This window comes from Rissa tridactyla, chromosome 5 (genome assembly GCF_028500815.1).
Source record: "Rissa tridactyla isolate bRisTri1 chromosome 5, bRisTri1.patW.cur.20221130, whole genome shotgun sequence".
Classification (NCBI taxonomy): Eukaryota; Metazoa; Chordata; class Aves; order Charadriiformes; family Laridae; genus Rissa; species Rissa tridactyla.
In genome coordinates, this window is record NC_071470.1 from 52,545,534 (window position 1) to 52,573,087 (window position 27,554).

At 40.1% G+C, this 27,554-nt stretch overlaps 1 protein-coding gene across 8 annotated transcripts in view; it reads left to right on the plus strand.

The window, feature by feature from the left end:
• Nucleotides 1-27,554, plus strand: part of PDLIM5 (PDZ and LIM domain 5) — a 128,613-nt gene that overhangs the window by 83,721 nt on the left and 17,338 nt on the right. For 6 of the 8 annotated variants that reach the window (XM_054201924.1, XM_054201925.1, XM_054201923.1 and 3 more), the window contains 7 exons: nt 669-803; nt 1,578-1,694; nt 5,461-5,655; nt 6,387-6,473; nt 7,253-7,408; nt 8,230-8,361; nt 17,407-17,591. In XM_054201924.1, the coding sequence (XP_054057899.1) occupies nt 669-803; nt 1,578-1,694; nt 5,461-5,655; nt 6,387-6,473; nt 7,253-7,408; nt 8,230-8,361; nt 17,407-17,591 (1,007 nt within the window). The remainder of the gene's footprint in view (nt 1-668; nt 804-1,577; nt 1,695-5,460; nt 5,656-6,386; nt 6,474-7,252; nt 7,409-8,229; nt 8,362-17,406; nt 17,592-27,554) is intronic. The other 2 variants (XM_054201929.1, XM_054201930.1) reach the window with 1 other exon arrangement.

The window sequence follows — 27,554 nt, forward strand, 5'->3', positions numbered from 1 at the left end:
GTTTGCATGTGGATAACATGCCCTAGCTCATGTCCAATTCCCAGCATACGTCTGATCTTTGATAAAATATTCTGAGTGTCTTTTTTTATATAAATGAATAAGCTTGCATTTACGAGATCACTGAGAAAGATGAATGTGGCAAACAAAATGAAATAGAAATTTCTCTTCCATCAGTAATCTACAGATAAATATTCCAATATAATAATATTCAACTTTTCAGACAGACATTGTCCAAGACAAATGCCCTGTGGATTTTTTATTATTGCTTACCCCTAAACTGTAACCTGCTAGGGGTTTATGTGTGGATAAAATAGATTTTTCTTTTCAGCTGCTTAAACCAGTTACTAAAAGCTTACATAGGCAAAGTCTAGCCTTTATGTTAAGTTTATTTATGTGTTTTAGTAACTGATTATTTCTAATTCTGCAGCACCCTATTTCCAAGTATGTTTTAGATGTTCACTTCTAACCATCTTCTTTTGAGCAAACAGGTACAGATGTGGTTTCGGCCTTAAACTGTAGAGTCAGTTGATTGTCCTGAGTGAAGATGTGTCTGGGGTTTTTTTCAATAGCCACTGGAAAATATTTGCCCCACTCTTGGTCAGTCCTGAAACAGCCTGTCATAAATCATATATTTATTTTCCCCACCCATGTCGTAAATGTCTCTAAAGCATACCTGCAGATCTACCCAATGGAGCAGGAGCCCAGGATAGCTGTATTAATCTGAATAAAAACTCCATAGCTGCCCAGACTTTGGAGATGCCACCTGTACCAGAACTTCCATCTACACCTTTACCACCTATGAGGTCTGCTCCCTGGTCATTCCTAAGTCTGTTGAATAATTTTCAGCACTTAAGGCTCCCTACTTTATTAATATATTTAATTCTGCATGCTAATATTTATATATATTTTTATATATTTTTATATATATATATATATGCCTACCCCTGTGGCTAATTTAGTCTGCTCAAAACTTGTGGTTGTGATTGCTCTCTGCCTTATAGTTTACTTTTATTTTTGTGTATTACAGTGAGATGCCTGGTGGGTACTTTTCTTCAAGTAGAGGGCTTTAAGACAATGTTTTCCAGATTATTTTTTTTCCCTATCATAACAAAAAAAAAGAAAAAATATTGAGAAACACATAGTCTAACCTTCACAACACTAACACCCTAAAAAAGTTGCAGCAAAAAGTGCATAAAACTTTGGAACTTTGGGAGTGAATCCCACTAGCACTTGTGTCGGTTTCTTTTCCAGTATTTTCTAAAAGTTTTCCATCACACAGTGTAATACTAAATATTTGTGTTCCGTCTTTGTAAATATAAAATACTACTTTGCTTTCTGAGTTTATAAGCAGCAGGACACTTCTCAACCTTTGCTAAAAGCTTCCTAGGTGCCTCATTTTACCTCTGTCTGTATTTTGCCATAAACTCCATGTTTGGGTTTTTGTGTTTTGTGGTTTTTTTTTTTCAATGTATTAACATTTCACTCACAGCACCTCCTGTTCAGCATACTGTTTTTAATGTGGATTAAAAATCTTTTTCTCTGTGTGTCTCCATTTGGTTTTATTACTGTGAATGCAGTGAAAATGGTGCTAGACCTGAATCTGTAGCCGCTCTTTTGCCGATAGCAGAGACCTCCCCTGGCAGTGTCCCCTCTCCCAGCCTTTCTGAACACATTGTCGCAGCAACTCCTGGGAGGTAAACCATTCGGAGGGGGTTTCAATTCAGTTAACGATTTATCTATGTGTTGTTCTAGCCTAGATTTGTCTGTCTTGGGGGAGAGAGGGTTGTCTGTCTTTCACTTAAAGTAAACGTATTAATCTGCCGTGACTAGGGTTTTTCCTGGAAACAGTAGGAGGGGGAAGGAGAAGAGAAATAAAATAAAGCTGAGCAGGTTCATAAACAGTCTCGTGGATACCAGTTAAAATAAGACACGATATTTAGTGCGTGTTGGTATGTTGTCAGTGGATGTCCACCCTGTCACTTGGGTGTAGTAAGTTTTCAGTAGAGTAACTTTTAAAAAAGTGGATTATTTCGTTCATAACACTGTGCTGTGATGCAATCAAAGAAAACTAGATGATTTTCTGGCAAATTTTCTGCCATTGGCCTTGGATAGCTTTGCCGGCACTTATCTTGTCAGGCTGGTGATGTTTTGGAGGTCTTCTATGGGTACTAGGCAGCGACAGTAATTTTGATTGTAAGATAGTGACAGTAATTTAGAGGGTTATGATGCTATTATTGAAGGTCAATAACATTTTCTGATAGCTCGTGTTTCATAGTGCAGGAGTGTTTTTTTAAATTCCCGGTAGCTAGTGTTCGTTGTACATGCACAAGCACAAACGAAGTTGCTCCTTTAAAAATGAGGGTCCTGCCAGGCCCCTAGACAGAGACCCATCCTTGTGAAAAACATACAGGAATATGCTATTGTCCATATTTGTGTGGGCTTTCTGCAACTTGAAATCTAATACTAAGGTTTGGGATTGACAGTTTCCCCTTTAAAGCAGTAGTCTCAACCAGCTGAGAGAGATGAGGCGAAACCTCACAACAGAATACTTGAGTCTGTTTTGTTGCAGTGTCCTTTGAAGGCTTTTTTGATGTGTAGAAGAAGAGGGTACCTTCATGAGCTAACATGAGATTAGTCAGGAAGGGATGGTGGGTGGTGACGGAGGTTTGCTTGGACAGCAGGCCAGTACCTTCATGGTAACCTTTGGTTTGAGTGAACACAGGAAAGAACATTTGGTTGTGATGGTTTCAGTAGTGTGTTCTCTTAAATCCGAGGGAGCAGATGGAGTGAGTAGTTATGAGTCACCAAAAATGAAAAATACACACAAAAGGTGTATGACAATATTCATGGTATTGTTGGGGTTTCGTTTTTTTGGTTTTTTTGTTTTTGGTTTTTTTTTTTGGTTTGGTTTTTTTAAGCAGAATGAAAAAGGGTGAAAGAATCTTAGGATGCCTAGGATGAAAAAGGCAGGGGGAAAAGTACTCCTTCAATAATTGATTTTCATTTCTACCAATGAAACTCTAGTATGATTACGCCTACTGAGCTGCAGATGCCTTGCAGATACTGCTATGATTACTGTCTTCAGAGTACCCAGGAGTTCTTTCTAAATCCTAGCTCTGGGTCTGTGTCCAGGGAAACAAAATTTAACCATGCTCTCACTCAAGACCCATGGCTCTAAGTTTATTATTTGACAAAATTGACGTAGCAAGAGAGCAGCTTTAAAATGAGCCACAGGAAATCAGAAAGGACAGCTATGTTCATGGTGGTTCAGGATGAGAGACAAAGTATAGTATTTATACAAATAGTCGTGAAAGTAGACAGTGAGTATTTTCCACTCAAGAAGGGCAGAAATCTGAGCAGCTTCTGTAGAGCTGAAGAAGGAAGGATTAGCATTGAGTGTGGGAAGGAGAACATAAATTATTTGACAAACCCATGTAGTCTTATTTATCTCCTGAAATGAGAGGTCATCATTGCAACAACTATATTTGGATTTTATGTTTTCTTACTAAGCCGATATTGCTGCTTTTATAACACTCTTTGGGGTGGAGAATACACCCAAAGCTAATCTCCAAAACTCCCTTTTTATGAAATAGCAGCTGTCAGAAATCCATATGGAGCAATTGGTGCATGCCATATCAGACTTTTAGTAAAGCAGCATTGGGCCATCCAAAGGTCAGTAGACTTGCTTTTGCCACTAAAGCCCCGCATTTGTTGTCGATGACTGGCACAGGTCTTTATTTTCCTAATGGGCTCCATCTTTTCTTGGCTGGAGCTCTGTGATTTGTACCACCCACTACTGAACCACCAAGAAGGAAAAAGAACTTGCTGTGAAATGTATGAAGGATCTGGATTTGATCACTGGATTAAAGTTAGGTTCGCTGCTTATAAGGCAGACTTCATAATATAAACCATAATGCTTTTTTATTGTAGTTTTAGTTCTTTATTGAAAGCCTACACTAGTCATATGGCAATATAGCCAACTACTGTAATTTATGGTGTATTATTACTCAATTTCATAGGCGCAATGTCCTCCTGTAAGTTTAACAGTAAAATATTTAAAAGCAATTACAGCCTTTCCAGAAAGTTGCAAAAAGTCATCTTAAAAAGTCATCCTGGCAACTTTAAACCACGTAAACCACAGAATCTGGCGCTTCCTGAGAGATATATAACTAATATAAAGCAGAGCCAGTGCCAGCAAATCTTTAGATTGCTCTTCTATATACATACTTTTTACAGTCGTACAGACCTACTTTTATCATTTTTTTTAACGGAATTATTGCTGATAGACATAAATACAAAGACTTAGTATTAAATAGCAGGTATTAATCCTGACTTTTTTTGAGTACTTTCTGATTACTGGACAGCCAAGAATATTCTCTGCAGAAATTGTAATCTCTGAGAGTAATTTCTTACTCCTTTTCTAGCTACTGCCAAAGCAAGTGAAAAATGGAAATACAATGAGCGCGTATGTATGAATAAGATTTGGAGTCAGCTTGCTCTCCCTTTGGAGCATATACCCACTGTGATTTATTCCCCTTTTCAAGGCCCTTTTTGTGACTTTATAAACCATCTTCACAAGGATGCTGTATGGAGTTTTGGAGAACTTGAGGGCAGCTCCAGGAAAGGGTATAATCTGTGCATACCCCTGTTTTGTCGTGAAATTTTACAACTGCTGCTATACCCTCCTCAGCTCGGCCAGATCTCCATTTTGGCAGGTTTGACGTTTCTGCGCCAGTTTTCCTAAACAACTTCCCTTGGTTGTAGTCATCATGCAAAAGGAAATTTGAAAAGACAGGAGTTGCTCATTTAATTGGCAAATGAGCATCAGGTTGGGGAGGAGACCTCAGACCAACTGAACTAAAACTATCAGATCTTTTATGGTTGGCTTGGTTTGGTGACAATCAAGAGGAAGTAAGATATGGGGGAATAATATTGCTTTCCTGTGGTGAATGCTACTTGCCCTTCTGCTTTCTTCTACTTCAGAGAACTTTTGTTTGAGAACCCTTTGGAAGCCTTATCCAAGTGCCACCTTGTTCCCCTGCAATTGTTCAGGTTTTAAATAGTGGCAGTCGAGTAGCCACAGTGTCTAAAGTGGCATCTACTCACATTAGGTAGAGTTTCTAATGTACTGGTTGTGCTCTCATTGAGTAACCACTTTAAACCACCCAAATAGTTTGGGTTTGTGGTTAAACAAGCCTGATTCTAAGCTCTCAAGCTTCAGCTGTAAAAATGCCCCAAAGAACCAGTTTCAGCATGGTCTGATTCTTAAGGGATGAGGTTTTGGTTCCTAGGGAAATAAAAAAAGCCGTCACGTGCTACTCACTTGTCCTTCTTAGGAAAGATGCAAGAACACCAGCTAGAAAGAGTTGTCCATTACTGTCTGGTATTTTTAATCAAATGAGAAATTTCCTCTGTGTACGTTGTCTCATTATAATTACTTGTGAAATTAACATCAACTAGGAAAATAACTGCAGAATTGCCTGCTCCAGAGGCAGCAAGCTTATTGACAGCTGATAAATCGCCTCCTCTCCCTGCGACGTGTGCTGTGGCCACGCAGACCCCTGAGCCTCTCCTGCCCACTGCCACGGCCGGGTGGCCACCTTGTGCAGCCCCACCGGTGGAAACAGCCCTTGGGCTGCCTCCCACTCCTGCCAGGTACACTTGAGCCAGCTGCCTTAAAAAGGCATGATGGGAAACTACAATTTTACATATGGTTTCACCTGATTTTTTTTTTTTTTTTTTTAATGATGATGCTGTCAAGATGGAGCTGCTCACAGATGTCTCCTGACCCTCACGTTGCTCTGGAAATTTGCATAGCAATTAGAAATTCTAGTAGCTTTTAGGCAAAAGTTAGAAAAATAATTCAAAAATTGAAGTGATCCTTAAATGGAGGTGGAGAAACCAGTTATGGGTAGGAGACTCAGTTGGAAGGTGACTTTGTTGTGAAAAGCTGGTGACGTGGGGTGAATCTATAGTGTCAAAATGTGGAAGAAGGGTTTTAGGGGAAGGCATAGCAGAGTGTGTGTATGGTCAAAGAATCATACGGCTAATGTACGATTGTTTGATAATACACATTTTATTCACCTGGCTTTCAAAGATTAGTCACCCTTGCTGTAAAATGTGTATTTTTGAATTGTCCAGAAACCTGAAGTTTTTGGAGGAGAATACAAGCATTAACTTTTGCAGTGGCAGGACGCCCAGAGTATAGTGTTTACCAATAGGGAAAGAAAGTGCTTCCCTCGGTAATTAACAATCAGGGATATTAAACCATACCTGTTGGGGTTTTTTTATGGGTAACGAGGGCTTTTAAAAATACTTAAATGAACTCCTCCTAAGCTTTAGTTAACAGTGCCATTGACTTTTCTTTTCTTGCTGCTTTTGGGCAGGCATGATGCATCTCTGCCTACTTATGGAACACAGTCTTTCAGTAAAATCTCAAGCTGTCAGACTAAATCATCCGTAAGTCATACAAGGTAAATCTTTTAAGGTATATCTACAACAGACTGCTAGGTGCAAGCAAGGTTTTCAGGCAGCATTTTTGCATTTAAATCTGAGAAGTGGTGCAAAGTATAGTTGCGTGTTTGGAGTGTTTTGTTCACTTCTGAAATTATTTAAAAAAAATTATGCACAGCAACGCTGAGGATAGTATTGAAATTTTAAAATAGAGCCTGGGTTATGGATTCACCACTATACAAAAAATTTTGGAGCCAGTATGTTTCTTTCATTTTTTTCTTTTGACTGTTCGCATTCCTCCCAACCCGGTTAATAACTAGGGAAAATGAAAAGGGGGTGAGCAGCACACCAAATGGTGGCTAAAAATAGACCTACTGAAGTTATATCACCAAATATTCCAAAGCTTTCCATCTTTATTGTTTATTACGAAAAAGCAGAGAAGCTAAATGATCTTCAGGGCTCTTTCTGCCAGCACCATGGGTACTTAGGTGGATCCACATGGAGTGTCCTGGAGTTCAGTGGGAATGACCTGGACGTGCGAGGCAGAATCTGGGATGGGAAATTTGAAGGCTGATAGATGCTGAATCCTGTGTTGATGAGAGGAAGGTTTTATTTGTGGGTGAAATCACAACTGCCATTTTCTACATTAGTATTCAAGTGGTTAATACATTGCCTGACATCTTTGTGAACTGGGAACCTATAATCACATAACTTTCCAGTGGTTAATGTACCTCAGTATTGTACTGTGTCTCTGTCAATCTTTCCTGCTTTCTCTGTTTTCTCCTCTGTTGCCTCAAAGCTTCTTTGCTAGAAAAGTACTGCTGGAAAGTCCTTTGGGAAGTCTGACGAAGTTAGGACCTGCTCCTGTTCCCGTTCTTTCTCCTTTCAAGCAGAGATCAAAAATTAAGAGCATGGCTGCTGCTGCCGTGTCTGCTGCCATTGCTGTCCGGGCCAGGTAGACATCAGATTTAAATGGAACATTTTATGGCTTGGTTTAAGAAAGTTCAAGCTCACACAAGAATTATCGGTTCCTGTCAGTGTTGCAAAATCAGTTCTTTCACAATAGCGTGGTAGGCAAGTCATTAGAATATGTCCAAGGCTCCCATGCCCTATTTTAAACTAAGCTCCAGATTGCTACTCTCTACTTAAGTGAGTTATTCTACCTTTCTGATCCTCATGATAACCATTTCATGGTTTGGTCAGTAAAGTAACTGTAAAAAAAAAAATTATGCTACATGGGTGACAAAGAATAATCTGCGTCTTTGAGTAACTTCTGGATGCTTGAAAACAGTTATTCTCTGAGTTGCATCTAAGTCTGTTGAATTGCAATTCGTGTACCCATATCAGTAAAAATATTTTGAGCACGCCATCTCCAATATATTTATGTATTTCTAAATTATATAAAAATCCTAATGTACTAATATATTATGTACATTATAAAACACACAAAACCAGAAATTAAAAAAGGATGAGAAAAAGATGAAATAAAAGCTAGTTTCAAAATATTTTGTGTTACTTTAGTAATGGTAAAAATAAAAATAATAATGGTAATTTTAAAAAGTTTCTTCTCACACCCCCTGCGGTGAGTGACCTCCACTTTGGGGACTGCTTATTTAGACATAATTTCTACATCAGTTATCCTAGGTTCAGTTTCTCTGTACTGCTACAGAACTTACAGGCTTTTCATAAGGAGTTTGGGGTTTTTAGTGGTCCCAGCCAATTTGAACTTTGTTTGGTCACCTAGTTTGTTTACGTCATCTTTTAAACGCTTGCTAGACTCTCCGACCCTAGTGTCTACCGCTCGCTCTTGGATGCCCTGCTCATCACGCCTGTCACTAAGCCTCCTCTGGAGGCCATTGGGCCCTCCAGGAAGTCCACAAGTGCTCTGGAGTTGCAGAGGAGCAAGAGGTATTGTCTGAGTGCGGCGCATGGTTGGCACTGAGGACTCGCAAGAAACTGGCTTCTCCTTCAAAGCCTGTTTCTGTTGTCTTGCATGCTTGAAGTAGCCTGCCTGTTGTGGTCTTTGGCACGCAATCACCAACCCCAAATCGTACTGGTTTTCACCTCTTTGCAGAGCTAATCTTCACCCTGGCCCTGCTGATGGCTGAGGTTTCCTCATGGGCATCAGGTGCCCCTCTGAGACGCACTGTGCTGTTCATCTTGCATCGTGAGCCTCTGAGGGAGGCACCGTCACTCTAAATGCCCAGCTGGAGAATAAACAAGATATTCTGGCTTGAAACCTCTATCCAAGTGAATGATTTGCAACAGTTCCTTGAGCAAGTAAGCAGCGTGTTAGGCTGCAAGGCTGCTCCGGGAACAAAGACCTGCTATTTTTCAAAGCTCACTTTTAATGTATAAAATCAAATAATTGGCATGTGGTGTGGCAAATAACTATTTTAAAACTTATTTGCTGTCTAGGCCCTTTGTTCCAGCACTGATTCTGTTCAGTGCACAGGACTTTTTGTTCTCCTTTCCTGACCACAGCTATGTTAACACTATGGAAAGCTGCTTTTATGTAATGGACTTCAGCCTCAAAGGCAGAAACCTATTTGATTATTTTACAGGACAGTATGTATTAAGCTGTGCTAAGGAAGAAGTAATTTGTGGGGTTTTGTGTACTTACTTGCATTTTCACAAAAGTAAAACCCTTCTAGAGATAAGACCCAATTATAAGTAGAGCTGAGATCCACTTGATGTAAGAAGTAAGACTTTTGAGTAAGAAGTATTAGATCTTTCCCTCCTGTTTCATGGCTTCTAAGGTGACCTCAGTCACTATAAAAGGCTAAAGTAGCCCTAACTTTGGGGAGGGGAAATGGTAGTTATTAGACACCAACAGACAATCTTAAGTTGTATCAAATTTTTCAACATTGTGGCATATGTGCTTTAAAATGAAAAAAATAATATTAACAGAATTATAGTGATATAACGCAACCTTAAATACTAATTTTCTTTTTGACACTGAGTGATACTTATGAGGAAATCTTTTTGTGTGCTCATCCAAAAGGAAAACCTCTCCAGGAGCTCTGATACCTGGGCACCAATGGGTGAAAGCCACAATATCCTGCCAGTAAGACTATTCTTCAGCTGTGGTGTTTGTTTGTTGATACTTTAGTAGAGCCAATAATGGTGGTGAAAATTAATTCCCTGACTTCCTTTTTCTTCTTTTTTTTTTCCTCCACTCACTAACGTGCATTGTTTATGGCATAAGCTGCAACTGAAGGTAGATTGTTACAAGAATGGAACTGGCTCTGTGTTTACCCATCGTTTGCTCACCATACTGGGAGAAACTCTCCTCATTTTGAAGGTTTATTTTTGGAAATGCAAACACTGAGTTCTGTTAGAAAGTTGAGGTTCACAAACTCTTGCTGTCCAGTTGCTGTCCCTTGTGGGTACGTGGGACTGCCCATCGGGAAAGAGAGCAAGCAATGGAGAACTTCTTTCATCCTGGAGAGAGGTGTGCCAAGGAGCCAGGAGGTATACAGGGAATACAGAGAGCAGATAAGCCTACCTCAAAGACCTTATCGGTATTTGATGTATCAAGATCCAGGTTGAACATCTTGAAATAAACATCCCCAGATTGTCAGGGTGTTTAAAATGTTATTTCTAAAATTGTGAAAGATGAATTTTCTCTTAAACCTTTGCAATAGCCAGGTTATCCTGGTTCAGGTTGCTGCGTACAGGTGGTAGCATAAGGCCATACAGGAAACATGTGATTTTCAGGCTGTTAGGCACACCCCAAATAGTGCATGACCTAAAATTTGGGAACAGTGATGTATCACGTTAGTCTGAGAATGTTATGCATAAATTGCTTTTTTGAAGGATTTTTCCCAAAATAACTGGTGTTGATCTGAACCTAGGCGATTCTATGATTCTATAACATACCAGGGCAATGATTTCTGTTTTCCTTACTGTCATCCTGAGCTGCCAGCCATGGTAAGGAGGAAGGGGTTGCCAGTAGATGGAGCCGTAGAAAGGAAGCCTTGTGCTGCCTCATCCTAGTGAAAAAAGGAGCACAAGCCCCATTGTATGGATTGAGAAACCTAGGAAAAAGAGATAGGAGATGACAAATTGTGCTTACAATCTACTAAGTACATATTCTTATCTAAGTTCAACAAAGATCAACCAAAACCAATCAACTATGTCAGAAAAAAGGAAAAATATAGTAGATTTGAGAGAGATGTATCCAATGAGTGTAAGAAACTAGGTATTAAAATGTCTTTGCATTACTGCCCATCTAATGACATAATGTAATATGTGCACAAATGTAATGCTGAAAAATTATTTTAAGTGGCAGCTCATTTCATCCCACAACACAATAGCTGATTAGGAAGGACAGCTGAAATCTTATGTCCCATAACTAGAGAGATGAGTATACAACATTGTATAGTAGAAAAACTTGTTCAAAAAACCAACTAGTTCAACCAAGAAAGCTGAGTAAATAAGTTTAAACAACTTTGGGGGTTTTGTTTTCTGCCTCTACCTTGTATAACTTTCATGAAAAGGTAATGAATCTATTTTACTGAGGTAGCTTAAGCTTGTTTCCATTATCTCTGGGGAAGAACCTCAAGAAGGTTGTAGCTATAAGAAAAGCAGGTTTCAATTTTGTTGTGCAGTAGGGTTGCTCCAGCAATATTTCCCTTTTATCCCTCTCACTTCACTGTCTCTGTTGCAAAAAGCTGGCTGTCTTAAACTGCTCTGTACTGGGTAGCTGCCAGAGAAGTTGACCTTTTTCTGACTTAGTATCTGTTATTAACTGGCTTGAAGTGGTGCTGCACATCCACATATTTTCTACCAGACTCCTCAGAAATTGACTTTTTTTTGGTAAAACTGCCATGCAATCTTTCACTAAGGTAAGTGTTCATCCTGATGGCAATGGAGATAACCTTAAGTTTATGGGGGTTTGTGTTTTTTGACAAACTACATATACGCAGCAAAGGAAATTTTGTATTTAATATCTTGCATTTCCAAGAATTGGAAGCTCTTGAATAGGAGCTCTGCCCTAAAATTAAATTGCATGGCAAAAACGCTGTGAAATTTTGCAACACGCTAGGAAGAATGGGCGTTGACATGGCTTTTGCATTCTCTACCTGTTACTCTGCCACGTACAATTACTTGAAAAGAGGATAGTCTGACCTTGTGAGATAAACACTGGTCTTGACTCTGAGAGAATACTTATTCTGAAAGATGCTTTGAATTGTTTCTGTGTAGAGCAGTGCTTACAGAAGGATTACATACGCCCTCACTGTAACTTGATATGGAACTACCTCCACCCACACAACTTTCTCTGCTCTTTCTTTTTATTCTTTTATTTTGCATTTTCTTCTTTCTTGCAAGTTATTGGAACACTGCTATGTTAACACGAAGTGTAAACACAGTTTTAAAAAGCTGACTGAGACCATGGGTTTGCAGTAGGGGTGGATACAAGGTCAGCAGTTGGTATTTCTTGTCTTCTGTTTCTCTATTGTTACAACAGAAAGCCCTTGCAAAAAAGGCTTCTATGTATGTCTTCAGCTAATGCTTATTTTGGTACTGGACAAAATACATCATGTGATGTGTACGACTTAACATAGCTTAAAATAAGAAATTGAGATCTGAGATTGAAGTTTTATATTGCTGTAAAGCTTCAGAGAAGCATCTATGTTACAGTTTACTTGGTCTTAGGGCAGACAAACTGTTCATTCCTTACTTTGAAGTTGCAAAGTTTCTTTAATATAGATGTTTCAAAAAGTTTGTATTTTTCCCTCTTTTAGTGCTGTATCAGGCACTGTGGGTATATTTTAGAAGCCATTTATTCAGGTTTCTGCAGCGTGCTCGATGCCTTCTTGGGGTTAACAGGCAACCAACAGGCAGCAATGTGTAATGCAAGGGAAGTCTTACTTTTTTGTTAATCTCTTCTGGTTTTAGAAGCCATAAAGCAGAATCAAAGCTATCATATTCCACTTGGTTGTGCCAGAAACCAAGAGGATTGATTTGCTCACATCTTTTCTTCTCTTTTGTCTTGTTTTTGTCTTTAAAGATTTAGTGTTCTTAAGGGAAAATAACCTCACAGAATTCCTGGCCATCTGAAGAAAGCATTTGCAGACTGTCTCTTAGATACTACATGACCTCTCCTGTCAGCAAGCTTCCTCAGATCACAGGGGACTTGTTTCTGACTCACGCAGTCATTCTGGACAACAAGTGGGAGTTAAAATATCATTTATAATCCAGAAAACCATTAGGAAAATACTGATGTACCAGACTGAGCTGGGGCTCAAGTGATGATGTTTATAGATGGATAGTCTGGTATCTTGGGCTTGCGTGAGGAAAAAGTCCACCCAGACCTCTTGAACCTGCTTGGGAAAGTTTGAGAGGCTTGGCCTTTGTTACTATTTTTGTGGTGTTAGAAGTTACACGACAACAAGCTGTATTTGATTTTCAGTTAGGATCATGGCTTCTCCTTTGGCTAATAACAGCATGACACATAGTTATCTTCTCTAAAGTGTGTGCGAAGAAACTCTAGGCAGCATTATTTAGGTATTTCCTTGGAAGGATGGAGTGAGGTTTAGGCGTCTGTAGCCCAGACTCTGTGTTTTTCTTCTCTTGTTCTTTGGGGTGAGAGGGAGGGGCCCCAAACCTTTGAAAACCTTTTGCAGTGCAAATTTCTTAAAATGCCTTTTAAATGTGTTCAGCCTTGTCTTGATGCACCTGATTTTGGGAAGGAAGGGGTTTGGTATAGATGCAAATATCCCAGAGTGGTCTCTGAAAAAACTGGTGCTCATTTCACGTGTGACCTGGACGTGCTTTGCCCTCACAGGTTCCTTGCCCATCGCCCCTCTGTAGCATCCAAGCAGCTCCCAGCGATGGGACAGTCATCTGGCAAATGAGTGTTTCTCCCTGTCCTCCCACCAAAAAGCAGGGTGTAATACAGTGTTTGGTATTTGGGGAGGAAAATGAGGAGGAATAGCAGAGGAATTATTACTTGCTTTTTAGTCTCTTTTGCCTCTTTCCACAGGGCTTTTGTTGATCCAGAGGGGATAAATCTGCAGCTGTTGTAAGCTCTGGATAAAGTTTGCACTGGCACTGGAGCCCTGCATGTGTCCCCAGGTCTCAGACTGTCCCCCCAGGTGGTTCTTTCTTTTCCATACATGCCCTTAGGCATAGGGCTGCACTGCGCAGTAGGAGTTTTCTCCATGAAAATTCAGGAGAGCGTGTCATGTATGCGCTAACGTATGTCAAAGATAGAGAGGTGTCTTCAGCTTGCTTCTTTGCTGGACTTTTTTCTTTGTCTGTTTTTGCAATCTGTTTCCTTTGCAACTGACTTTCAGGGTTATTTTGATTAATCTTCTCATAACTTATTAATTAAACACACTGTGGATTTTCAGGACACAAGACTCTGAGTCAGTCAGGCTTGCGTTCCACAGTTCCTTCGTTCCTGCGGTGTTGAAACCCCTTGCCCAGAGCTTGACAGCAGAGCATTCACATCTCGCAAACAACATTGTCTTTCTTAAAATGGATGTGACTCTTGGTTGCGTTAGTTTTCATCATGGAAAACTTTAATTTTTGCTGTAAATATTCAACAGGTGGAGGAGGAATCATTTAAGAGATATGAAACAGAGTTTAAAGGTTAAAGGTAAAGTTAGAAGGTAGGCTTGTCATTAATAACAGTACAAGTGTTTTGACATCAAAATGTGCTTGACCTGAACCTGACCTGGGTGTCATCTGGGAAGTCTGAGAAAGCTACTCACGCAGAACTTGGTAAATACGTGAGGTTTATCATTACTCCTTCAGTTTTCTAGTGACAACACTGAAAGCAGATGGGAGCTCTCTTCCATAACCTATTCATTTTCTTGAATTTCTGTATATATTTTTGTCTCTTCAAACCATATGTGTTCTAGGTAATGAATCTTAGGTCATCATTGTACAATATCCTAGTGAGTTACAAAATACTAGTAGGGCTAATTGTGGTTATTGTACAGCCACTTTGTAGAAGGTAAGCATGCTTCTGAAAAGATACATAGCTATATTTATGAAGATGGATAAAAATAATTGGAGTTTGGGTGTTTCTTGGTGTAGAAGAACATGAAGTAAAAAGCTGAGGAATTAATTTTGAAGCATGAATTTGAAGAAGGTTAGCACTTAAAAGGTTGAACATCTCCAGGGTGCCGTACTGCTTTGAAAGAGAGACAAAGATGGATCTTTCTTTCCCTCTGGAGAACACTGCACATGCGCTCCCAGGCAACTGTGTGATTAGAAGCTGTAATTCAGGAAAACCGGTGCTTGCACTTCTTCCTGCAGCCCACCATAGGTGGGCAATATAGCACTGGAGAGACTTGCCAAGCCGCAGTAGCAGCCTGCCTGTGAAATTGACTGTAGTGCCAGCTTGAGTTTATTCAACTCTTGCTTGAAAGAACCAGGCACAAATTACAAAGGGCATCCAAGACCTGTCAGAAGTTTTGCCCTGAGGCCAACATGATCCCCTCTGTCAGAGTGACTGCTTCAAGCTTTTCCTTGGGAAGCTTCTCTCTAGGATAGGCTTCCGGCACATAAACTGCCGAAGGCGGTCAAAAATCACAGGTAGCTTTATAGCTGGGTTTGTTATTAGTTTGGGGTCATTAGGATTCACCTTTCCAGTCCTTTCATTTTTTAAATGAAAGCCTAAATGTATCCAATAATCTGTTGCTTCAGGAACTAGCATGCCATGTCATGCACAAGCTTCAGCATTAAACCATGAGAACGACAATGGTGGAAGTACAAATTGGCATTACAACTAGCCTTGTGGCTAGTGTCAGTGTACTTCCTCGCTTATCCCTACTATAAGGCTGCGGTTTGCCAGCAGCACACCTCAGCTGTTTCTACATTTTGCTATCCTTCTTCTGCCTGAAGGATACCCTTTGGCTTGTCTTGCAGCTATTTGTGCTTGTTAAGTAGCCTCTTCTGCGTAAAGACAGCTGCTGGCTCAGCAGGATTTTCTTATTTATGACAGATGATTTATGATTTATACGTTCTTGACAAAGGTAGTAAAGAGGTGCTAGACTTGAAAAGTGATTTGACAAGTGGTGATGAGTCTTTTGGATGGAGAAGGAGGAAACTTTCTTTTTTTTTTAGGACCCAACAGTGTTTTGAGGAATTCTTAAAGTTGTAATGGGGCTCTGGCCTGGAGTGGATTTGAAGGGTTATGTGTCAAACGTACTCAATAGTGTAGGAGGAGATTTCTGTGACACAAGTTGCAGACACACTCTTTTTACATAGTGGAAGCCGGTCCTAAACTACCTTGTCTTCAACTGTTGAGCCTACTACTTAGTGTCAGAGGATGTCTTCCTATCCTTTTTTTTTTTTTTTTTTTTTTCAGTCAGCAACAGTGCTTTTATGCCATATATCTCTGCTGCCTCAAAATCTGTTGTTAAAAAGGCTTTTGTATCCTAGCCCTTTAAGGAGTCTAACGTGCACCTTAAATGCCTCCATTTGCACTATATAAATGCCTTTAAATGTCTATTAACATTTGAACGTAACAGAACGAAAGGTCTCACTTTGTGCTTCACTGGGCTTGTGCACACTGGGCATAGCAAATCCATCAGAGTGTCACTTCAGCACAGCTACCGCTGTTATCAAAAGCCTACAAATGCAATAGCTGTTACTCATTAAACTGAGCATTCAGATATATTCTCTAAACTGTGAATCTTTTTTTTTTTTTATGTCTTACCCAGAAAAAGATTCTAAATATGTCAATTATTAACCCTGTAAATCTAGAGGCAAAAAAATCAAGGTTATGAACTTGCGTTTTGGCCTAATGGTGTGTTCAAGTTCTTGCATGTGGTATGGGCAAGGCAATATTGTGTGTGTGCAATAATTGTAAAGTAAAAATAGCCCAAGGATTTTTACTTTATGAACTTGGCACAGTCTATAATTCTCTGAATGACCCTGGTGAAATACGCATGATGCACGTGTGCTGTAAATTTGTTTTTCTTCAGTAGAGGATAAAACACAAGAAGGCTTCTAATGTGTTAACTGATAAGTTTCCAGATTGCACAAAATATATATTTGGAATCATTTTTGGCTGTATTTCACAAAGCTGTTGAGTTTATTTCCTGTTTTTGTGATCCTCTTAGTTTGCAAATGACATTCATTAGCAATTACTCCTCTACTTTGAAGATTTTTAATGAAAATATTTGTTTTCAGCTTCCCAAAGGCAAATATCCATTATACAAATACTGTTACACTGCATAAAAAATTTGTTACAATAACTTTCTCGTTCTTGAACAGTCTCTGGAAATGAGAAATGAAAAATTTTCTTGCTTGCAATGTAATTAGTGGCTACTTACATTCTACGTGAATTGTGATTAAGTGCGGTTGTCATCGTGCGTGTTTTTAAATAGCTAAAAGAGTTCTGCTAACTCTTAAAATATAAAATCAGCTGTAAACTGCTCTGAAGAGGCAATATAAAATATTGTGCATGTTGGTTAATGAATGAATAAACTTACAGCTCTTAAAATACTTAATGTTTTGGGGGAGCAGTGGCCCATAGAAGAAAATTGTGTATAATTAAGTCACTTTTAGATTGATGATTTTTATTAAGATCTACAATTATAATCTGACTGTATGAGTATTTTCCTACTCTCCAAAAGAAAAAAGTATTGAAAAAGTCTGGTAGTGTACCAAATTTACAGTAAGGGTTCTGTTTTAACCAGTATCATGCCAACACTTAATTATTTTTACATGGAAATTGTGAAGGGATTTAGTTGTCTATATGGACTTTCAGCAGAAATTACTCAAGCGTCCAGTTCTTAAAAAACAGCTTGAAAATATAAATCCACAACATTCTCCTGGGTTGATCACCCCGGCACTGGTGATGACAGAGTGGTGGGTGCTGCCCTCCTGCACCAGGCTGCAGAGATGTGGCTCCACATCTCCCTTTCACAAATGCTTATGTTCTAGCAAGAAATGCATTTCATTTTTTCTTCCCTCATTTCTGAACAGTGATTCCCTGGAGGCTACCCAGCCCGCCGCTTTTACGGCCGCCGCAGCGAGGAGCATGCCCGCCCGCCAAGAAAACGCTGACGTGAGACCCGCTCCCACCAGTGCCACATCTGCTGCAGCCCTCAAGCCGACGGGACCCCCGGGGGCTGCCAAGTACTCAGGCTGGCAGCCCGCAAACCAAGCAGGTAACTAGCAGTGAGGCTTTTCTTTTCTTGGTGGCTGAAAGACCTTTGGATAGCTCAGGGAAAATATACTTCACCGTGGGTGTTAGAACAGCAGCTTTCAAATGGCTATTTGTGTGGTTTGAGTACAGGCCAGTTTGTTTAGAAAAGAGAAGAAAAACAGATTGAGCAGTCCTCGTAAACCAGTAGCCCTTTGTAAGTAGCCTCATAGATGTAATGGTTTCACAAACAAGCAAAATCAGAGGCCTCTGACCTCTATTAAAAGCATAGATACCAATCATACCATTTGCTCCATGAACACTCCTATGTTATAACCATATGTGTATTAAGATGTGCAATATGTGTAACTGTGTACCTATATTTTTGTAATATTACATACTGTAATCTGGGGTAATCTGTTAATGTAATGTGTTTCTCAAAATGAATCAATCTTTAGGGCTGAACTAAACTTGAGTAGTAATTTCAAAGGATCTGAGAAATCTGTATTACTAATTAAGCTTTAGCTGCAGATTTTTCTTGTAAGAATGAAATGAATATTCTTGATTCACTTTCTTACAGAATCTGAGATACTAAATATCATTTTTTTATTTTAGTTTTACTTTTAAGGGGTTTCCCCCCTTTAAAAGTATATCCAATCCAGAAGAGGAACTGCCCTTATGCCCTGGCATAAAAATAAAGATAAACCACATAGTGCTAACGCTGTGTGGTTTATAATGGTTTTGGCACATCTGGCTAAATTACTGTTGTGCCTGGTAACAAATATATTTTGTTTTGGACATGCAGTTCTGCTAGCAAGCCTCAAGGTGGCAATACACTGTCATTTCTACATTTCCCTGCCAAATATAGAGTACATTCTTAAGGACAAGGTAAAGGCTTACTTAAATTTAGATCAGTTTAATTGTAGCATTGTGGGAGCTATCATTAGAGGAAAAAACACCCAACTCTTTTTTTTTTTTTTAAAATCTACATATTTGGTAGCATGTGTACTTAAGGCAAATGTTTGTGAGAATATGATAATCCTACATTTTGTAAGCAACCGGTTGTGTTCCATCTTTGATGTAACTCTCTTTCTGTCTCACCAAGTGATAAGTTTGTTTCACTTGCAAAGAAACCACCTGTAAGCTTGGGGTTTCGGTAGTACCACGCCCATTTTCCATATGTTGCTGGGTGTTTCCCTGCTAAATCCTACCAGCATGCTTTAGTGTTAATCCAAGTCTAATGTTTCAAATAGACTTTTTTTTTTTAAATTTTAATGACAGACACATGAAGGAGAAAGATTTAGAAGGATGAATTACGTTACACTTGATTCCATACTTCTCTGAAAATCAAGAGCACATTATGCTCTTGCATAATGTGAAAAATCTCTCTTTTCACATTAGAGGTACCAAGTTAGGTAGGTAAGAGGAAAGCCAGCCAGAGAATTTTTGGATGTTAAGTTCCAGCATACTTTACAAAAAGCTTATGAAATTCATACTGATAGAGAAGCTGGTGGAAGGCAATGGTCATGAGGATGTCAGCTCTGTGCTGCCTTGCTGTAGGGCCCTGAGATGTACTGCTAAACTTCCAAAGAAGCAGAGTCATTACCTCCTCCAAAAATATTGGGGGAGCCAGAAATAAAACTGTAGGAGAAAGAGACATTGAAAACCCAAAGTTTCCTAAAATGGGAACACGCAGGGAGGAAAAGGCAGCAGTGTGAATGGCAGCTGCCCTGGAATTAACAGGGGCAGGAGCAGGTACGATGTCGCAGCCACCAGAGGAGCTCCAGCTAGCGTTTGCATCTTGGGGACACATGGAGTCACGCGCTGCCATGGGAAGCCAGTCTGTGCTTGTCCCCGGCTTGTAGAGCTGCTCACTGGAACAGTGAGGAAAAATGAACCATTTGGAGATGTCAAAATGCTCTTGGATTTTGTTCATCTTCTAAATTACCTGACTTAATCAGTCTGAAGGCAACTTCATCTTACAGCAGTCTGCAAATGAGAGAAGTGACAGGCCTAGCACGCCTGCTAGCCCAATTTCTGAGTTGAAAGGAAGCGTTTCATGATTCGTTTGGAATTGCAACAGCTGCCAAGGTGCCAGAGGCTTGTCCAGAGGTTACCTGACAGGTTTCACTGCTGGTCTGCCCCTTAAACCTGCCCTAGGCTCACCTCTGGTTTTGTGTGCTATGCATTACCCAGGTCGTTCAAGAAGTCAGTAATGCAAAACTAGTAGATGGCAGAGACCTAAGCATGGTTACAGCAGAGATGGGATCACCAACTTTTTCTCAGGCCTATATTTTACCAAAAAAAAAAAAAAATACACCCAAGGTCTTGCTCTACCTGAGCTTGCTCAATGAGGCTGAAACCAGCAGTCTGACAGGTAAAACTCAATAGCTGAGATAAAATTGATAAAACTTGATAAAATCAGTCAGATGTTGAAGAAAAAGAAAGACTATAACCATTTCAGGGCATGTCTGGACTTCAGTCATCAATTCTGCTGTTTGTTTGCAGTCTGTGAGCATAAAGTTTTCTTTAAAGTAAAATTGCCAGTGCTTCACAGGCCAAACAAAATTTGGATTAGTAGGTCATAGGCCTGACAAAATTTTAAACAAACAAAAAAACCCTTCCCTTTCAGTTTGATTGATTTCATAGTTGAAGTCTACCTTAGGAAATAATTAGAAGGAAGACATAATCTTATGTAAATGTGTATATCAGTATGCTATTAGTAGCAGAAACTTAGTAACTTAATAGCTACCGTTTTGTAGCTCTAATAGCACTCACTCTTCTAATGAATATTGTATATAACACCAAGTTGTTTCCGTAGGAAAGCTGACATGCCACAGGATTGTGTTTGTGTCTGGGGAAGGTGTAATCTGCTGTTTGATGGTGTGGCATGAATATTACCAGTGATTTTATTTGTTAAGATGTCTGGCTACACAGATGTCATTTGGTCAGACAGCGTCTTTTATTTTATTAGCTGGAATCTTCCTTTCTTGGATAGGCCACCAGAGAATACCCTTATATTTTTTTCTTAAAAGTAGCATGGTTTCTTTTTTTGATTTCTGTTCAGTGGTTTGGGTTTTTTTGTTGGTGGTTTGGTTTTGGTTTGGTTTTTTTGTTTTTTTTTTTTTTTTTCCTTTTGAGATTGTGCAGAGATGCCTAAAGGTGTCAGGGTTGTTTTTTGTTAGAGCTGAGGTATGATCTCCTTTGATCTCCGTTTCATGACGTGGCAAGAAAAAGGTGTGGGGGAAAAAGACGGTCTAAAATGAATGGCTGAGATAGTGAACCTGGAGATGCTTCAGGCACTGGGTTTCTCTGTACGGAAGTCAATCACGATCCAAGTGATCTCTCAGTGATCGCACCCTTGGAGCTGAACTATCCTCATCTGCTGTTGCGAGGGCACTCATGGGGTACCCACAAACACTACTTCGCTAGCTACAAACTGTGACGGTAACAGAGGTTTTATCCCTCTCTGGAATAAAATCCTGATATTACAGGATTCCTCCATGGTTCGGTAGAGGAAATGAGGAATAGCTGCCTCACACTTTCTTTTAAGGCATGCGTAAGAAGCTGGATAAGCAGGATAATAGCCTGTCTTGTCAAACGAATGGAAAAAGTCTGATCTTTGGTGCATTGGGTGCACCCAATTGATGATGGGGGGAATTGATGACGGGGGGCAGGTAGGGCAACACACTGTGCAGTGGTGGCATCTGACTGGACAAAGGTTTCCAAATAATGCATTTGCTATCAGCCTCTCTTGTCTGCATTGTTTATTTTTTCAGATGTTGAAATAAGTCAAATTGTGGCTGCTAGTGTGTGTTAAGTGTGCAGGCTAGAATTTGTAATAATTCTCACTTCGTTTTTGTTGAGCTATGATGTTCTATTCACCCACCAGAGGGAGAAACTTTTTACAAGATTATATTCAATTTAAAAAAATAATTGCCCGTGACATCCCAGCTACATCACAGTGAGTTATTTGATAGCTCATTATCACCCTACGCTTCCGTAGCATTGCTCACCCCCAAGGAACCCCAAAGCATTTTCCAGTCTCTGTACCGTATGCAAGCACACGATGCATGCACAGGAATGGCTTTCACCCATCCATGCCATGCAGTCACTTTTTGGGTGAAACGTAACAGCTGCTTGTCAGCACACTGTAACAGTCCATGGCATCTTGAACGGAAGTGAATAGTACCATGGCAAATTGAAACTGCTGGGACAATTTAAGAAAGTATAATTACCCAATAAATGCAGTTACACAAACTGGAGTTTGTCCAGAAGACGAACTGTTCTTGCAGAAAGCGCAGCAGGATCCGCGATGGTCAGAAGCGGTCAGGACTTCCAATGTTACGTTTCTCATGTGAATCTTCCCTGGCATCCTCAAAACGCTGTTGCGGGAGGGGGAGCTGCTGGTGCAGGGGAGACCAGAGAGGCTGGGTGCCAGGCACAGCACTGCCAGCACCGTGTCCCGCTTTCCCTTGCGGGAGCTGGGCAAGCAGCATTCTGCCTCACTCACGGTGGTCCGGTGGGATCGTGGGGATCCCGTGGTGAGCTGGTACAGCTGGTGGCCAGAAAAGCTGGTTTGCTGCTTGGAGAGGAGGGTGTTTCATTGCAATTAATGACCTTTGTTCCTCCTAGGCTTGGCAGCTGAGTTACAGGGATGGGATGGGGAGGGTTTGCGATAGAAGTGTCCAAAGCTTGCAGTTTTAAGTGACCCGTTACCCGCATGTGCCAATGTCCTTATTCCCAGGCTTTCTCTCAGCCTGATACCACTGGGATATATAATCCCTTTCCAGTAGAGCTCCTCGGGAATGTCAGCATATTCTGCAATACCCACAACTGTCAGTTGCCTAATCCCGAGCCAGCACATGTGTTAAGCACATGCTCCCTTCAGCAGAGGGAACACACTTGGAAGTTGACTGTAAGCATAGAAAAATTGCTCCCCAGGCAACTTTGTTTGAAAAATTCTGCTATTTCCTTGCAGTTGTTTTCATGTGTTTGGTAGACTTGCATTTACCATCTCAGGAGTTATCCTTAGCGTGCTGTCTTGCTGCATTTTTTTTTCTATTTCTCATTCCCTTGATAATATTGGAACTTTAAAAGCAGAAGAAAATACAAGCCTGCTCATAGGTGTGAGTTGACATCCTGTCCTGCATATACTTTGTCTCCTTCCTTGTGACTTATTCTGTAGAGGTTTACTAAGGAAAATGGGGTAAAAATGCAGACCATGTCAGACTGGGGAGTTTGGCCATGAGGCCAAACTGTATAAAGCTGGAGAGAGGGAAGGAGGGAAGCACCAAGATCTATTGTGCTATCACAAATGCTTGTCCTGACAGTAAGGCCTTGCTTGAGATCCATAAAGGGATGGACTGCGACGCTTTCTATCCTTGTCACCTTTGATTTTCTGTGTTTCGTTTGCAATTAGCCCAGCCCCTATCTCAGTTCTGTTGACCTTACAGGCCACACTTACTGGGCAAGTTAAGTTGATGGCCCATCGGCTTTAGGAATATTTTTGCATGGAAAAGGCAACTGAACTATTGTGTCAGTATCACCTTGTTCATAAACTTCTGCAATTTTGTTTTTAGGGCCCTCTCATCCCAATTTGTTTCCTTTGTAGAACAGGAAATTAAAGGAAGGGCTAATTATTGTAAGGGTTCAAGGAGCTACATGCCTATTGAGGACTATGGCCCGAACTTGGGGAAGAAACTGGAGTAACACTGCAAGTTGTTAAGGCAAATCTTCTTGTTGTTGGTAAGGCAAATCCTTTTATTGTTGGTAAGGCCTCTGCTAGAAGCAGTCCCAAAATATAAACAGTTCCAGTATTTTTCACTGAAAAAGATAGATAAAGATTGCTCCTCCACGATGCAGTCACCATTCATAAAAACAGAAATCCTTGTCCATAAAAGTGGTATGATTTGACAGGTCAAAACACAAAAGCTTCCTGATCCTGGTGTATGGACTGTTATTAATTTTTCATCTAATGTGAATAATTATATTGTCATGTGACAGCACACCACAAGAATTTATTCTTACAAGTTAAGTAATGCAAAGTCACTTAGCCAAGCAAAACCCATTGTGAAACCAGAGTAATTTATAAATGTCAACCTTAATTTGATGGTAGTATGAAATTGTAACTCCTGCAGACATGGTGAAAAAATGAATATGTTTATAAAACTTGAATGTTTATATTTAAGAAGGGGCAGCTCATAGTAATGATGCAGAAATGTACCACCTGCTTGTTGGAGGCAGAATGGCTTGGTGTACCTTGCTACAGGATCTGCTGAACAGAAACTCAGCTTTCTGTTACAAATATGACTTTTGATAATTTTCCTGTGATTTGATGTTGCTAAATTCATGTGCTATTGCAGCAAGCTGTGCACTTAAACTATTTGCATACAGAAATCAGATAGATGCATATTCCTTTGTTTACTCATTTAAACAGAGGTGAAGAGGTTATTTGTCTCTTTGGTTATTTCATACCCATCGAGTGGGAACATTCACCGGCTTTCAAAATTAGATGCTTGTCACTTTTGGTTTGGTAAAAAGCAACTAGCCTGTTGTCACGGACTGATTTGCCAGATCCATTCCCCTACATTCACTAGCACCAGCTCAGAGCAGTGATGTGTTCTGTTCAGATGTACAGGTATAGGACACCCAAGAATTATGCCTAATATTTGTTCAACAAATGAAAAGTCAGTATTCCTCTGGTAAATGCATTCTTATCACTATTCAATGTTAAACATCAGCTCCATGAAACTGGCAGATAATCTGCGTGTGAGCAAGACTGAACAGTCGTGGTCTCCACAGGCATAGTCAAACTGTCGAGGTCAGAACAGAAGCTAAAAGCAAGGGACACAAAATGTTACCTGCAGAAAGCCACCAAAAGGGTTTCTAAACTGTCACTCCAGAGAAACAAAACACTTGTACAGGTCGTTTTCTCTTTCTCCTTGAGGCATGTTTTCGGTAAAAACGATGCCAGTTGTGCCAAATTTGTGACGGTCCGTGATGTAACAAATCACAAGGAGACAGGCTGAGCGAGCCAAAACCACCATACTCATTTTAATTAAGATGCTTTACAGCTAATTTATCCGGAGCCTTTCCAGTTGAAAGGCTGGTTGCTAGCGCAGGAACTAGCCCCTCACGTTGCAAGGGTTGTTGAAATTGGGCCAGGGTGGCACCTGTTGCGATTTTCCACGGGCGCATACCAGCCTTCGCCAGCATTTAAAGACATGATAATGGTTTAATCCTTCCTGTTCTGCCTTTAATCAGCACCGGGGGTTTAGCTCTGACTGGTCTTCTAAGATTCCATAGGAAACAAAAGGAGAACTGCTGAACACAGGGGTTTGGGTTGTTTTTTTTTGTGGTTTTTGGGTTTTTTCCTCCCCGCTTGCTTGTCCTGTAGCTTCCTCCATTGAACTTGTGCGATTTCACGCAGGCCTGGGAGTGGATGGGGTGTTATATACGGCTAATGTAACGAGCTGACAGCCGAGATTTTCAGACACGTTGCTTCATCCGGCCATCTGTTTGGTTTGGAGGGAAGGAACAGGAAGATTTCTTACTGTACAGATATATTAAGAAAAGTCAGAAAATTGGACGTATGAAGCTTTATATTTTCCATTTATAATACAGTAGTTTGATAGCAGCGTATAAATCACTGAGTTAGAACACTTTAAAATGAAGTTCTGGCACTCCCACCGCTTAAAGTAGCATTGTTATTTATAGATATTACATGAAGTCTGATGTTATGTTTAAGTGAGCGTTAAACAGTTCAGGTTGTTGTATTGTTGCTACGCACCAGAGAGCCTCTGTCAAAGTGACTTTGGCACTGCAGCGTATACGCCTTTCTCCCTTTGTCTTCCAAAGCTTTCTCCAGTGTTTGCAGTTATCCATGTGCTCAGCGATGGAACAGCCTATTGTTAGTCTAACGAGGGCAAAGTCACACTGGGATTTTTGAAAAAGAAAAAAAGCCAGTTCTTTACCTTGCCTAAAACTTTGTTAAATATTAAACTAGCCATACCAAGGAGTTTAGGGAAAGTAAACACTGAGGCTTTGCTAAACTTAAACCTAATAAAGTAGAAAGTTAATAGTTGGGTACAGAGTGTTTTCTATTTTAGAAAAGCCAGCTATGATAATACACAAGTGCAAATCAACAGTGCTTTAGAAGGTTTCATTAAAGAGGGAGAAGGTGAAACGAAGCCTGCAAAACTCCGAAATTTGGCCACAGAGATCTTTTCATGACTTGCAGAGAACCCGAACCTCTCTGGCAGTCATGGTAGAATAGCTATGGATAGGGAGTATAATTCTTATAAATTATTTTTTGTATTAATTTATTGTATTTACTTATTATAATCCATAATTCTTCAGAGCATCCACAAAAGTTGCTGTGCTCTGTCCCATTTCATGTAACAAAGGTGGCGCCCAGAAAAGATGTGGTGAGATTGTGTCACGAGGCAGCTGGATTGGTTTCTTTTCCCATGCCCACATGGTCATCATTTGCAATTAAAAATGTGCGTGCATCTTGTGTATCAGGGCATGTCCCCAGCACTCTTTCGGAACAGAGCTGCTGATGGGATCCGGAATCGTATATGTAAAACATAAAAAGCAAAGTATAAAGCAGAAACCAGAGGAGAGCTCAGACTGATTGCCAAGAGTTGAGGGGTCTTTGCTTAGATTGAGTGTAATAATTTGTACCTACATTGTTTTTAGTGGTGTACCCTGGTAAAAGCTTCTCATTGCAAGAAAAAACACCTGCACAAGTTTTTGGAGCCTGATGTTTTTTCTTTAAATCATGTGGTTGTGTTACAATCTGAAAGGTTTCCAAGGCAATAGGGAAGAGAAAGTGCAGGAGGAGAATGTGGGAACTCTGAGAGTGTCCTTTTCCTCTCTGCTTGCAGAAAAAACATCTTGTCCAGTACAGGGGTGTTAAACTTGCTGTTTAGGTAGAAGGGATAATTGTGAAACATAAAAAGTTCATTCTAAACAAGAAAACATACCTAATATTTGAATTCTGTAGCTACAAGTGGTGGACTACTGTTGGAAAAAAATACTGAAAATTCATATAGATTTTAGGTAGGGAACTAACAGTCTTGTTTGTTTTGTTTTGGTTTGGGTTTTTTTTGCACTGGAAGTAATGAACATTTGCTAAAATTACTGGAGTGTTAAAGGCATGATTGTGGCCTACGGAAAGACAAAAGTGGGCAATAAAAGCTGTCCTCTGGCTGGTGTTCAGATGAGAATGAGGAAGATAAGAATAAGGCAAATGAAGCAGTGAGAGAGGGGGAATGATCTATGGTGAAAAAAGATCTAGCAGAACGACTGTAGAAAGTTTGCAAAGAAACCAGTATAATAAATGTGGTGAAATAGCTATTACTGTACTTTACTGGTGTATTTTGTTTAATAGGGCTGTAAAATCTAAAGGCAATAGAAGCAGACTGACTTCTTTAGGATGAAAAATCTGAACTGAAATAAACTTGAGCCCACTTCAGAACAGGAATAGAGGGGAATAATACTGTGCAAGACCAACAAGGTCTTAAAATCAATACCAGCCAAGAGAAAAATACCCCTTCAGAGAATGCTGTGGGGGCAAATTGTGAGCGTGGACAGGGAGCTTCCTGGCTTTACACTGATCTCGAGAGATGGAAGAAGAGAGCATTTAATAAAATGCTTTAAGGTCTTGCTTTTCAAGGATTTTTGAGCAGAAGGCAACCTCTTCTGTCTTAGTTCTCAGCTGCCGATGGCATCTGCGGTCATCAATTAGATATTGTTCCCGTCATAGTAGACCAAATAGTGACATAAATTTACAAATGACAGTTGAAAAGCCTTTTAGAACTTAGTTTTTGTCCAGTATCCAAAAATATTCTGGCAAATATAGAAGTATCTGAAGGCTTAGGACTTATTTGTTAGGGCTTACTCTGTTTGCATTGTGGCTGTGATCCCATGGGAGTCCTGCCTCTGCTGGAGGTCTGGGCGTTGAACTTGACTTCACCGCTTC